The sequence below is a fragment of the Diuraphis noxia genome, unplaced genomic scaffold, assembly GCF_037042655.1.
Source record: "Diuraphis noxia isolate RWA-SAM2 unplaced genomic scaffold, SU_Dnox_SAM2 contig0004, whole genome shotgun sequence".
In the NCBI taxonomy this organism is placed as follows: Eukaryota; Metazoa; Arthropoda; class Insecta; order Hemiptera; family Aphididae; genus Diuraphis; species Diuraphis noxia.
Window position 1 is genome coordinate 29,939,117 of NW_028301714.1, and position 16,261 is coordinate 29,955,377.

The following is a 16,261-nucleotide window of genomic DNA, read 5'->3' on the forward strand; positions in this document are numbered from 1 at the left end:
TTCAATTTATACATAATTATTTGTTCTTATAACTTATCATATTTTCATCACTCAGCGATGACTATTGAAATGTAATTTTTATTTGAATCTATTGACGAAATTGTATGACATTAATCTACTTACCTAATTAATTAAACTATTTTAAAACGTAAAACATATATTAAGCATTTTATTAAGTTTATTTAGATTTATGCAAGTCGATCTATTGCAATTGTTTAACACGTAGTTTGTTGATAATAGCATTAGCTTAGTCTAGATGAGTAATTAATTTTGAATGTATTTGTTTTATACTAAATAAATTAACATATTCCGCAATACATTCGAAATTTAGCCAAAAATTATGGAACGGAGAGATCCGTGGAGTATAAATAAATAATGTTGAAAGCAGACGTATGATGGATTGTTTAATGGAACGCAAAAGGAAATAATATATTAAAGAAGATTGATTATGTTATGAAATGTGTACTTTATTGAAAGTCTTCAATTGATATATAGTCGTCATAAAACATTATTTCTTTTCTTCTTTTTACACTAATCAGCATCCTCTGTGAACGGACCATTGTTGGTCCGAGACCAAACAATGTATGACGTACGCTTAATCCCATCAATTCAGCTGCAGAATTAAAAAAAAAAAATTATAAATCATATCATAAATGTCTCGAAAGGTTAATGCTGCCAAATTTATTTTTTTTAAAGTGTAAAATTTGGCACACCCATTTATGGGTCGACCTTTGTGAAGTGGAGGGTTGGTTAAAAGTATATTATAAAAAAAACAAAAAAAAAGTTGATAAACCGTTGCCAACAATGGCCATGAGGTTTCGTGCTGCAGACACATTCATCCTACAACAGTATTCTACGATGGTATTTATTTACATGGAAGGGCGAAAGGATGGGTTCGAGGTTTAGTAATCCTTTTAGTTTAATTAAGTGAATACCTTGTAATGGTGCATTGGATAGCATACTGCAGTGATATGAATAAGGTGGAGAGGCTTAAGTATAATATTTCAAAAATCAATATCTCACCGTTACGAAGTACTATGCACGTATGGCCATCGTATGACACGTACTATGCTCGTACACACATTCCATGAGAGAAACTACAGACTTCTACCATAATTCCACGATCATAATATGTTATTCCAGTTGATTCTTCGAGGAAACGACGGAGTTAACCGAATGCCGCACAGAGTCGAACCTGTAAATTAAACGTAAAACAAACCAATGCACGTGTTAATACATTTCATATTGACACCTAGTAAAAATGTAGATAGGCGCCTCGCGCGTCGTTGCGGATACCGGGTGGATGTACAATATTTAAAAATTGGAATTATCTTCCATAATCATAAACCTCCTGGACTGTATTAATATTATTAATAATATTCATTTTTTACTTGATTAAAAAATTGATAATTTTAAGCAACACAAAAAACCGAGGTTATGGAATGATCTATCTGTTCCCCAGCTCCAACTCCTTAATACGCCACTTAATTTAGAGATGGCAAACATATTATATTCATTCGTTATTATTTCTTTAAAAATTCAAGATAAGTACATATACACACAAGATGGCCTACAACAACATTACCGTGCCATCTTCCTGGTTCGGTAGAAGGTAGCTTTTTTAATGTACGTAATATATTGTGTGAAAAAGCAGTAAATCGTGTCTCGTGACTTAATTTTTAGGTCAAAACCTTAATCCACGAATGTCCAATAAAATTTAAATCACAAATGCGTGAAACGCGCAGTCGTCCATCACACCGTGAAACCATTAACATTATTATTGCTCGCACAAAATTCATTTCAAAAATGGAATTCGAAACATGCTGATAAAAAAACCATCAAAATATGTAGGCATTAACATTATAAATGTTATGTTTAGGTTTCTTACGATATCCTTGCGGTTCTTGTTTTGAATAATAAATACATACTTATGCACATATGATACGTGTAACTACGACTGACGTGTCTGCAGATCAGATAACACCAGCACGGCCGCCATCCGTGGGGATAATAATACGAGTAGGTACGTACACAGTAAAAATAGGAAAATCTCAGAGTAATATCTACAATTCCCATGACACTTTTAGAAGCTATTTATCTTTTTGAGATCGAGATCATCTAGTAAAAAAAAAAACTAGCACGACACCCAGAGGCGGAAGAAGTTTTGTTTTCGCGATAATAAATCGTAACAGAAATGTATATAGCTCTCGTAAGGTTACTAAAATTGCAACTATAACATAACTTAACTATTTAAGGAATTATAACTATGTTATATAATACTAGGCTATACATACAAAACAAATATTATATACAATGTTGTATTTTGCCATTTAGAGGAGATTAATAATTTCTTTATTAATAAAAACATTTAGATAGGTATATACACCTACAATATGACATATAGGACATGATACATATTTAGTCAAATGTATTAATGAACAAAAATAAAGGTAACAACGAAAAACATAATTAAATTTCTTTATTCAACTACACCCTACACCCTTAAATATATCATAATATTGTATATTTTATATATATAAATTGTAAGTAACTTTGTCTCATGAAATGTACAATGTACCTAGCGTAAGTAATATTGATATAAAATCGGATAGCTATAACGAAATATTTTCTCTATACCCTAGGGCCTATAGGTTAAGGTGCAGACCGGTTAAACAGAAATCGTTAAAATGTATGACTATAAATTGGTTATATTTTAGCAGCACGTTGTGTGTATAAATCAAACTCGTGTTAAATAAATATTATACTGCCTATCTCTATCACAATAGTAGGTATTCATAAAAGACAACAGTTTTTATATAGTATGTGAACAGATGATTCTGTTATCTTAAAACAATCATTTTCTCTCCATTTTTATGATTATATTATAATAACTGTATGAAGTTTTTACTTAATCTGAATTAAAAGTAGTTCTTAACCTACTTTTTTTTTAACAAAATATAAGCTTAATGATTTCAATAAGAAATTCTATTTAAAAATATTTACTGCTCTTGTTATAACCTACCAACTTGATAAGTACTTAGTTATATTAAAAATATATTTGTGGACTATGGATATTAAGCCGGATTCCCACGACTGGTGTACTTGGCCAATATTTGGTACTGGTGGTTACTTGCCATGCCGTCGGATCGCCATACTTGTACAATTATTTGTCACTGGTGTCGTTCTCGGCGATTGTCGGTAAATGTGACACAAGTCAAAGGAACGGTCAATATACTTGTACTACTGATCCCACGACCGGTTGGTATAACAGCCAGCAATGGAAACAGTGTACTTGGCTACTTGTACAAGTGCTCCAGTATTGGCGTACTTTACAAGTACGCCAGTCGTGGGAATCCGGCTTTTGACAAGTAAAACTTGAGTATGTAAACAATAACAACAGATATTTCAGAATAATTATTATACCTTCAAAAACACATACATTTACCAAGAAACCCGCTGTTTAGAAATAAAATATAAATAGATATGTATTATGTATAGGTATAGTCAATCTTTGGTTATCTTTGACTAAATTTAGCAATTCATACGGCACTATACGCGAACACATTTTCACTATTAAGCAAACATCATCCATGTACATACAATATAATCAAGACTAAAATTACATCACACGAAGTTTGAGTTGAAAGACACATAATATTTAGCTGTACGTAAGCCTAGAAAATAACACTGTAATATGGTTTTATAATCTTGTGAAAGAAAAACTTTATCATCGAAGTAAGTAAACAATATTTATTCGAATACTTAAAAATGTATTCAAATATTTTAACATTTTATGTTCAAATTATTGATATACTTTTTCCAAACCCTGTCCCCTTATGGCTACGTGTAACTTATATTTAATTCATTTCTCACAACAAGTATCCATTACATATTAACATTTATTGCAACACTTATTATTCAATAAACCTAATACACATCAACTTTATGTTAACACATTCTTCAAAATTTTGGTTTAAATGACAGGGTTTTTGGTCTTAGAATTATTATATTAAAAATAAAATTTCGAGGGATGAACTATTTTAAGATTCACTTTTACAATATATAATGAATATTCGTGTTAATATACCAAGTAATTTTCACACTAATAAAAGATGCATTAATTCAGATACATTTTAAATACTTCATCTTAAACGAATTCGAAAAAAAAAAGTTAAAATATTTAATTTCAAATACTTTACTGTTTGGTAATAATGTATTTAAATGTATTATTATACATTGTAGGTGCATAATAAATTATTTAGTTCTGCTCCCACCTTCTTAGCCGACACCCATTTCGACGCTAATTAAGTGGATGATCATCGCTCTATCTCTCTGCAACGAATAATTTTTTTCTTTAGACTTACCACAATAGTTCCAACGTCATTTAACAACACGTGAAACAACGCCTTCTGGCTATATATTAATTTAATTTTCGGATCCATTGGATTTGATAAAAACGACTATGTAATAAAATAATACGGCGCGTGATGTAGATGTGCACACACCGATATTGTAACCAAGATTAGATGATTATTTAAAAACTGAGAACGACTTTTTTCACGTCCAAATAACGGCGCGCAGCTGAAAAATAATCATATATTAAATTGTCATCTTAACTGATAGTATGACGGAATCAATTCTACACACTTGTCCCACCCAGTGTCCCAGTTTCTATATAATAACCAATATCTTAATTTGTTCGGAAAGCAATAATAAATGTGTTTCATAACTGTACATTGTACAATGTTAGATACCTATTTTATATTAGTTGAACCAGATTTAGACATTAAAAAATAAACATTTATTTATTCTATGAAAAAAAAAAAAAATGGTTGAAATCATCGCATATATAGTTAACGATTCATTAAATATTTTGAAGAAAATATTAATAACATGAGACGGTAAATTTTCCTTTTAAAAACGGTTGTTTCAAAATCTCATGGTTCATATTATGGTCTTGTATTTTATAACTTTTTAATAATTAAAACCAGAGTTTTTAACTTCAACAACGGAAGAATGTCAAACATTTGAATATGTAATTATGAAAAAAATCTATTATCATAATTCTCAAGTCAAATATAGTAAGTATATGCATTGGCATATATATCTAATCCGTCATATACATAATAAATAATAAACTATTGAAGATTTTATATATTCAAAAATATAACCCATGAAATATACAAATTAAACGTTATGGTACGATTTTAAGTCCACAATTTGTTAATAATAAATAAATAATTAGGTACATACAATAACGGGCGGAAAACGTTATTGATACCTACATGACACTTCATTTTAAACACGCATTTTTATGTTATTTCATTCGATTCATGACGGATTTTTAAAACGAGACAGAAATTGTGAATATATTTTGTCAGCAGTTGTACTATGGTAGTATAAAGGGATATTAATATTGCGTACGCCTTTATTTCTCACCAAAAAAAACCATCAACATCTCGAACGGTATTTTTCCACACTATTTTCCGACGCTTATAAGTCTTAAGTTTTTGGACTTAGAAAGTTTTCGTATGTCACATCATTATTAATACACACTAAGTAATCAACTGTTTTCATGTTCTCGTTCTATAGATAATAAATATATAGTAATTCAATACCTACATTAGAGGTTAAAATTGTTTTTAATGTAACAGGGGTTAGGTATATAGGGTATATAGGGTTATTTGTACTTTAACCCTAAAAAATTATTGACCTAACTATACTTTAAAAAAAATAGCAATTGTATGTTTTTAAATTTTAAAATCATATTTCTGGAAACCTAGATATAACTAGTTTTGGTATAATCAAATATAATTAACGATAATAATTTTTAAAAACGATAAACTACAAGGCTTTTTGACATAATATAAATAGAATTTAACTCAACATTTTAAATGAATTAAGGTTGATATTTAAAATTCAAAAATATCGTTAAAAATTTATCAATTCATTTGTTAATGGAACTATTAAAATGATTCACGGGCCCAAAAATAATACTGTAGTTTTCAAAACACGTTTAAAGGTTTTTAAAAAGATAAAATCTACAAAGAAAGTTGAGCGACTTTAACTAACTATTATATTATCATCATCAAAACAAAGTATAGAACTAGTATATTTGACTGAAACACTCTTTTTTTTTAAAATAATGTTCTTCTCTAATGTGACTCGCGTGATAGTTACTCTTAAATACACTTTAAGAGCCATCGTAAAATACCTACTTACAATACCACACAAAGTATATTAATTCAATTGTTTTGTTTTGATTCAATTATTCAATTGAACTGTCTACATCAAGTTCTAAATCACAACGTTGACATATTGAAAATGCTGAAAAATTATGAAAATACATTGAATATTAAAATAATATTAGTATAAAACCAGGCAATCTTCAATGTATTATTAAACAGCATATACGACATACAAAACTGTGATATACACAATAACTATACCTTAATTTTAATTTTAATAAAATCAATACAGTTTAGATAAAACTGTCTCATCATCTGATTTTAAAACATTATGTCAGTGAAATAATATGAAGATTGTCAGGTAATAATTGCTCACCTTCGTTAAAATTATGAACGTACGTATCATAAGACATATCTTCAGACAAAATTAACGAAGAACTTTTTAATTCTTCGTCAGTTTTAAGAGCGCTATATAAATACCAAACGATGTTGCTCTCGAAGGTCAATTCAAATGGCATCTGCATGTATGTTCCAAATTCTGTATGTAGGAGATGAAAACAGAAACTAGATGCAAGATAAATTTGGATTTTATTATGGAAATTCAAGTAATTTAAAGGAATAAAAGATTCAGGACTAGCCTATTGAACATTAACAAAAGGAAACTCTTTTCATGCATTATCATAAACATTAGGCATCTCTGGCTACTGATAATATAGCTAGACCTACAATTTTCTATTTATTCAAAACTAATTTTTAGATTCCTTTTGTTGCTGGAAATTGATAGCACATACGGAATATCGCAAAATTGCTTTTGACCAGATCTATGAAACATTTTTAAATACGCCGATAATTATAATATAATATTAATAATAATATAAATATTAAGTAATAAGCTTTAGTTAGGTAACTGCTATTAAATAAATATTTTATACTTTTTGTTTTTCTTAAACAACGTATTTTAATATTTTAAACTCTCAGAAAATATGAATAGTATAGAGATCAAATGTATTCAAACTAATTTTATTCCATGGCTTCGTCGATCTTCATAATATTTTAGTGTCTCTCAAATTATAAAGGACACAAAAGAAAATTAAAAATATACATAATATTTTAAACCAAAACAATGAATTGAATAACTATGAATGAAAAACTAAAATTAAATTTTCACGTCTATTATATTAATTGTCAATATTTTTTTTTCACAATTCTGTCATGGATCCTCGGACAAATATTTGTGACGACTCTTGAAAGACTTAATGTCGTTTGAATACATCTGGTATAAACAATTAAAATTTAGATCTAATTGTTCTACTTACTGCATAAGTTGTAATATAATATAAAAATAGTCTGATTAAACCACTTTTAATGAAAATTCAAAATTTGTATAAGAATAGTAAGTTAATAATATTCTCATTTTATTTAGGAAAACTTTAGCATTCTCCCCATGGAATATATCCGCTTTGCTATTAATAGAATATATATTTTACACAACTTGTTTTTTTTATGTTTGTTTAGTATTAATAAATTATTGTTGTGAATGGATAGGTTAAGGAATTACCAATTTGGATTAGCATAACCAGATGTAATCCTAAGAGGAATTGTTCTTCTTAAGAGATCAGTTTTAACCTTTATGAATGGTATTGCCTTCATGCATACAAAAATTAAAAATATAATATAATCTCTATAATAAAAATAAATATTTATCTATTGCCTATAATTTTAGTTACTATGTTTAGAAGATATCTATACCATAATTTTAGTTATAAAATGTATACTACCATTAAGACATTAACCAATTTAATTCTTCAATCGTTAATTACCAACAAAAATAACAACATAGTACCTAGTCATAACTCATCATTTCATCTACAATTTTATGATTATTAATTATATAATAACTCATTGTTAATAGCTACAAGTTAAAATATTATCAATTACATACAAATCATATTATATAAACACGATATATTATTATGTTTAAAATAAGTCAATAAATATGATAAGAGTATAATTAACTCATATTTTAATTATTTACCTTGTATAATTTTCAAGGGAGGACATTAAAACAAGTTAAGATGTTAAAGTTAAGTTACTTCTAACTATGTTACATAAAGAATTACTTTTTTATTAGAAGTAAGGAGTTAAATATTTTTTCCATGCTATGAAGTAAATTAATTGTATTGTCACTTTGTTATTTTTTTTCTAAGACCACTTTTAAAATATTTCCGATTTGAAAAAAAAAATTGTTATAATATTTCATGTTCAAAGATCATTATCATAAAAATGATAGAGAAAACCCACGTCGTTGACAAAATGAGATAAATATTTACTTGGTATCCTAAAACACAGTATATTATACAGTTTGTATACTCACCTATAAAATTAATAACTATCATTTATTATTGTATTTTTATACGTTCATAGCAATTATAATTTAATATATTTGTTGACAATTCGGTAAACAAACACATGAAAATAATTATTTTGTTGGATTGTCATTTATTTAAGTACTTAAAGCAAAATATAGAAATTTATTTTAATGCATACATTGATTTAATTTAGTTCATATTATACTCGGCAAAACCTCCATACGATTTCTACATTATTTGTTAGCTTTATAAAAGGAATTTCAAATGAAGGAAAAATGAAACTGATTTTTAAGCAAGTCACTTTTATTTTCTAATTAACATACAATTTTTCCAAGTTTTAAAAAAGAAAAGTAACTTTTTAACTTTATTCTTACTTTTGTACTATAATAGTTAACTTGTCCAGTTTTGATAATAATATCCAATAGGTATTAGTAATTATTAAAAAAAAAGGTGCCCTATAGTCACACAACGTCGAAGAACTTTCAATAGAATATTTAACTTATTTTAACTCTTAATCAGTATGTTATTTTTTATAATTTTTAAATTTTTATTTTATGTACATTTTTATTACATAGTTATTTAATAAATTCAAGTTTTGAAAAATAATTATTGAATCAATAGATAATGGCAAATTTTTACTATTATACTATAAAAGTAAAGTAGCCAGAACTCAAATAAGTACTCATAGAGCCACAAACTTATTGTAAATATTTTAATTTAATATCACAATTTATTTGATATATTACACTTGGATATACGAGTACATAAATTAAGTGAAATCAATCTATAATATTGTGTCAAACAAACTGAAAGTTGGTGGCTCTACCTACCACAAAGTTTTCAACACATCAGGAAAAAATTATTTGTGTAAAACTAAACAAAATACTATATAGAAGCAAGACCGGATATAGTTATGTGCATGAGTTGTCGTTGCATCATAATAATTGTTACACGTTATTATTTTATAGAATTATTGAGAAAACATCCACTATTGTTGTGTGAATTATTTTAAATAAAACATAATATTCAGATTATTTATTGAAGTCACTAATTGCCAGTTTTTTATATGTCAGCAAAACCTAATCCGAAAAATGAAGAAAAAAATTCCTAAATGGCATTCATTTTTGAAAACTTCCAATTGAAATATAGGTACGAGATCAGCCCTACAAGATCATTAAAAATCCATGGTATAAAAATGTAAAATATATTGAATATTAATGTAGAAAATCAGACTAACACTGAACTTATTACAATATATATTATATTATTTACAAAAAACGTGAACCCAAAAATGTGTTTACTATTGAAACATTTCATGTACTAAGTTTTAAGAGTATGTATAATACCTTTTTAATATCATATTATTAAAGTAATTTCATAACAATATTATTAATTCAATTGTTACAAAATTGAAAAAAAGGTCATTAATTATTGTTTGAACTGTTAGAGAAAAATACTGAATATGGTAAATATGGTAGAAAAAAATAAGGAACATTTCATTAAGATAAGAATTTATATTTATATTTAAATTTTAAGAGCTTAACATTAGTTTTTTTTTTTTTTACTTAAATAAGTCAGTTAACTCCAGTTTGAACAAATGAGGTAACTACTTATTTGAACATTATTTTCTTAGATTAAAAAATCAAACACCAAGTCATAATTCTAGTAAGAAGTATAATTTTGAAAATATATGTATGATTATTAATTATATTAAATGAATAAACTATTTCGTGCACCTAATTTTACTTAAGATTATATTGAAATTGATCTACACACAATCGCACACACGCACACACAAGAAAAGAGTTAATTTAATGAACAGTTTATTATAAATATAAGACTTACAGTTAAGTATATTTGGTTAATTTTACCTTTCTGTTACATAAATCAATCTTCATATTTTATCGTTGTTAGATTCAATATATAAGTAAATATATTTAATACAAAAATTACAAGTAACACTCGCGGTATGACATATTTCTACCAATTGCAGTATTCCTTAAAAATAGCGGTCATAATTAATTTCAATATTTAATTTAACGAATAATCAATTACTTTTTATTACAACTTAAGTATTTTATTCAAAAATACAATAATTAAATCTACTCAATTAAGAACTATTAAATACATTTTAAGAAAATATTTAAAACCTCATAAAAGCAAATAAATATTCATGTATATTCTATACCAAAAATACAATAAATTAATCACTACATAGAAAATCAAAGAAAAGTTGGCCTCTCAATCATCACGCCACTACATTAATACCAATTTGTAAATCATTTATATGATTATCCATAACGATAAGTAATGGTTTTTGAGACGATATTAAGATTGCCTATTGCAATGTTACCTATAATATTAGTACTTATATTAATAACAGTTAATATTTATTATTAAATAAATAATAAATTTCCGAAATCAAGAAGATAAAAAAATTAATAGTTTTTAAGACCATTGACCAATGCAGTGTCAAGAATAATATAAAACCACTTAAAACATTAAATTATATAAAAATTACTAGCATGTTATAGTAGGTAATCGAAATACTGCTGTTTTAAATAGTAATTCAGAAAATCAGCAATATATGTATATAAAAAAAAAACAATAAATGAAAAAAAAAATGCAGTATGAATCAGGATCAAAATTGGTCTTTGTTTATGTTGAAAATTGTAGCATCAAATAATAAATTGTATGATTTGCATTAATGTAAAAATCAGTTGACTAAAAAAGATTATACCTAAATAATTCATAAGATAGGTACCAAAATTAGTTTTATCCTATATCAAGAATCATAAGCGGTTATGTGATATTGCAATAATGAGTAGATAGTAGATAATCATTTCATCTTTAAATGAAGAGATTTAATTATCCATTTCCAATTTTTTTTTTGTTCTATAATCTGTTTATTCTTAGGATCTTTTGAAATATTAAAATCTTCTACGATCCTGGCCGTTACGTCTGTCTTGACCCCACCTTCCGCCCCTGTCTCCTCTAGGGCCAGCGTCGAAAAGGCCTGGTGGCGGCAATACTCCTTGATTGTCACGTACAAAAGTTTCCACGAACGGCGTCGATTCCTATCGGTTATCAAATCAATCAACGCATTCATAGGGAATTAGTCAAGTAAACAATAAATTACCTAATAATAAAATAAATAAAATATTCAAAGAGAAGTAAGTTCTTATAAACTTTTTATTAGACTTGGAATACCAAAAAGATATGCATTGACAAATTGAAGTACCCTAAATACTTTAGAAATAGCTAAGTACTGAAGATTTAAAATAAAAAATATTGGATTTTAATTGGAATTGAATGTTGTTGATTTCAAAATCCAAATAAATACTATGAGCATACAATATACTCTTTACTAAAAAGATAAGTTGATAGATAAAACATATGATGTCTTTGAAAAAACTCAGATGTATAAAAAAAATATCAAGTAAGTAGATATATTTTTGAATTCATTAAATGAAATAAAAACAACCCCCAAGGAAAAATATTTTACTTCAAAAAATATAACACCACTTCAGTATGTATGTCTTTTTCTTTTATAGTCAGGAGAATGAAAATTGATGATGTGAACGCTCCCAGATAGTGAATTTCTATGATGGTTTGTAAAATAATGAAAAAAAGATTAACTTAGAAAGGTAAAAATAGGCAACTACAAAAAATAAAAATAAACAGGGAAAAAGGTCTATAAAAACAAAACTGCTCTTAGTGCTGGTTGATGGCATACCGCACAAAATATATTTTATACCAATCATGATTTGCATTACTCAAATCGAGAACCTCTGTTAATCGAAATAAAAATTGTTGCTATTATATTTGCTCACGGCCAATTTTAATTCTTCTGACTATAATAAATAGACCTAAGACTTCATGACTAATCTAAAATGAAATAATGAATGAATTATCTCCCATAAATATTAAGAAATCCTATTAATTATAATTGTATCAAAAGAACTCAATAGTAAAAACCATTGTCTGTCTTTTTAAGATAATGCTTAAATATATTAAACAATACGCATTATGATTATGAACAAATAAAAATTAATAAAATACTCAAATGGAAAAAATATGTTGTTTATAATATTATCAGAAGTTTTGATGTGTTATCTTCAACTAAATATCATATATTTTTACTTTTACTATACAACAAACATTTCCAAGACTGTTTTTCAACTAAATAACATATATTTTTATTTTTACCACAAAATAAACATTGTCAATACTGTTTTAATTGATAGAATATTCTCATAATATAAATTGATCCGAGGTATACATATTTTAAATAATATAATGCATGTTTTATTATCCTTAAAATTACAATACTAAATGTTTAAATATTTACAACTGCAATTTAAGAAACGAAAATCCAACTTTCTTGTTATTTTATATTAACGTTACAAAATGGATCTATTTTAATAATATATTAATTTAAAAATTATAAATTTGGAATATTTCATTAATAACTCATTTTATCAGAGTTGACATCTGTCTTCATCTAACAAACCTACAACCTCAACAAATTTGCATTAAGCCGAATCAATTTCATGTTATTTCCAATAGTAGTCTTAATTGACCAATCAAACTTAAATGTTAAAAGTAAGAACACCGTGTATTCATATATTAGCTTTTTCTTGACAATATTTTAACTATAAGTATTTATACAATTTAATATTTTAAATACTAAGACATTACTGTTGAAAATTTGAATACAACATAATATATTGTGTATGGAAGAAGTACTTTAAAATCTCAAATACTTTAAAATTAAATATTATTCTAAATGTAGTAACTATTTATAAATAATTATATTTAATATTAAAATATATTCTTGTATTTAACGATTTCAAGAAATTTCAGGATGTAAAATACATAGCTCATTATAACTAGAAATATTTGCTACTCCTACAAATAACTAACTTCTTAGGTTATAATAAACCTTTTAGTTCATTGAACAGGGTTTTGCTCCAAAATATTATAGAAGTACATTATAATTCTACTATAAATCATTGAAATTATATATCTAACAAACTATATATAAGTATATTTTGTAACTGAAATTTAAAAACATTTTCAAAAAAGTTTCAAAACCAGTTATTAAAATAATAAAATAAATATATATTTTATATAAATATATATTTGTATTATTAAAAATTAAAATTTTTATCTTTTTAACTCTTATAAGTTAATGAGTGTATGAATTAATGTTTTATACACCAAATAATAGATTATTATCAATATTAATAAACAGAATACTAGAATATTTTTAATAGTAAAAACAGTCACATGTCTTCTTGTAAATAGTGTAAATAGATCAATATAACCACAAATAGTCAAATTCTTGTAATCAGCGATAATGAGGTGATTTTAAGTAAATTGTTAGATACAACACCAATTCATTCTTAAAATATGACAAGTGAAACTAAACACACATTTATATCATGACATTACTTTTTTGAATAGCAAAAAAATCACGAAGATGTCAAATATTTCTCAACCTGATACTACAAACAATTTTTTTTTTTTGGAACATTTGTAATGTTTTTAATTTGAAAAATACTAGTGTTATTATTTTCAACTGCATTATATAAATATATAAATAATAGCAGTTCATACCTATATGATTCCTGAAAATTCTACCACATACTTCAAACACGACGACGATTCATTCTTAATTATTATAAAATTTGAGTTATAATCAAGATATATGTATTTATAATTCTAAAGCAATCATACTACTAAGAAATCATAGATAATTATTAAAATATTAATTCATGCTTTAAAAGACTGACCTGCTTTGCCACTTGGCTATCCCCACCCTGTTAGGGAATAAGCGAGGAATAATTATTATGTATATAATAATTATTAAGAGGTTTATATTAGTTACATAAGTATTTAGTATTAAAATCATTGATTCACTGTTATCTACTATTTTATCTTATAACTAATTATTGTTGTTAATAAATGTAAACTGATAATTTAAAATCATTAAGACCATTTTTAACATTTTGCGTTACTAAAAATGGTAGCAATAAATTTAAAAAACAAGAATATCCTAAACTTAAAATAGTAATAAAAAAAAGGTACATTACCATTCCTCCTTGTGCTGTAAAACATTAAAATTAAAAAAATTAATTTATCATGGCGTAAAAATTACATTATAAGAATACAAGAATTTAAAATAGGTAATAACATGTTAAAAGCATGAAAAATAAAAATTGAAACCTTACAAATAAATATTAGTACTTGCATAAAGTGACCAGATTTTTTTTTTGTATATACCTGACAGATATTACAGAAATTGTGGGATAAAAGTCAATCACCAAAAGAACTACAGGATAAAAATATTACCTGCAGCATGTGGTTTCATGTGGAAAGTGATAAAATTTATATTTTTTAAACATTTTCATCATCTTTAATATTTAATTACAAATATATAGGAAGATATACTAATCATTTAAAAAAATTATTATTTCTAAGTCTATATATATAAAATCCAAACACCACCCACTCTCTGATCTCTGTAACCCAAAAACTACGCAACGTACGAACTCAAAATTTGGAATAGAGGTTCTTCTCATATTTTCACCGAACAATAAGAAAGAATTTGTTGCGTTTTAGTGGAGTAATTGACAGTTATAATTATTCATTGCCAATATGTATTGTGCAGCACGGCACGGGCTCATGAGGACTCGTGGGTTTTCAGCTACCTGAAACCTATCCTTTTTGTCCAAAGGTGAACAATAAGAATTTTTCCGAGAAGTTTATCGATAAAAATAATCTCATGCATTGCGCGTACACCAATTTATTATACTTAATATACCAATAGAATATTATACTCATTACTCATATTATATAATAATTGTTGAACAATAAAATACACACCGATGACAAAAACCAATACACATACAAATTAATGAAGAAAAATTGTTCATTTAATCGGTTTAATCTCTGTAACTATTTAATTAATTGTAAAATTTTCATCAGAAAGCAACAAAATCCCATGAATTTATAGACTATATTATATCTTGATAAGTTGCCCTTAATTTTTTAATGTAAATTTGAGATTTTTTATAGAAATAATAATAATAATAGATATATTTTTATACAATTTAGTATGTAAGAAATAAGCCATTTGTTATTAGACAGCAATTTTAAAAATTGTTTTACTTATACAAAGTTAAAAATCTGATAAAATATTATTGAATATACTTTTAGGCCGGTGACACACATGAGAAATTTATTTCGTTACTTGAAAACATGTGTATTTAAATGGAGCAACACACACCATTGTTTCCCAAACATTATCGCAAAAATATTTTGTAAACAAGTTTCATATGTAATTGTTTCGTCATTTCACTTTATCAACTCCCGCACAGTTAACGACGTAAATAGGTATGTAAAAATATGATAGTTTATATTGATATTGATTATGATTATATTATAGTAATAACAACCTTTTTAAACTATCTTTTATATTATAAAGGATCAGAAAAAGTACAAATATCAATAGGTAATAGTAAAAATGTAAAAAAAATTATGCAAAAGTTTAATACCTATTGGTTTCGATTTAACCACCACTGTCATCATCGGACGACATCTTTAGACCAACTAAAATGAGCTGGGTGAACTAAATGGTGGGTAGGTGAAAAAATATTTATGAAACAAATTTGTTCTGTGTGTATTGACCATGAAATA

At 26.0% G+C, this 16,261-nt stretch overlaps 1 protein-coding gene across 8 annotated transcripts in view; it reads right to left on the reverse strand.

Moving 5' to 3' along the window:
• Window positions 1–446: 446 nt before the first annotated feature.
• LOC107171481 (hrp65 protein-like) overlaps window positions 447–16,261 on the reverse strand; it is a 29,803-nt gene continuing 13,988 nt past the window's right edge. For 2 of the 8 annotated variants that reach the window (XR_016191721.1, XR_016191719.1), the window contains exons 9-12: window positions 14,656–14,669; window positions 14,356–14,382; window positions 1,024–1,195; window positions 447–613 (exon numbers count right to left, since the gene is read on the reverse strand). Coding sequence is in view for 4 of the 8 variants with exons in the window: in XM_089227598.1 (XP_089083724.1) it covers window positions 11,488–11,634; window positions 14,356–14,382; window positions 14,656–14,669 (188 nt within the window). In the remaining 4 variants the exon portion in view is untranslated. Of the gene's footprint in view, window positions 614–1,023; window positions 1,196–10,214; window positions 11,635–14,355; window positions 14,383–14,655; window positions 14,670–16,261 lie in introns of those variants that run through there. The other 6 variants (XR_016191722.1, XR_016191720.1, XM_089227598.1 and 3 more) reach the window with 3 other exon arrangements.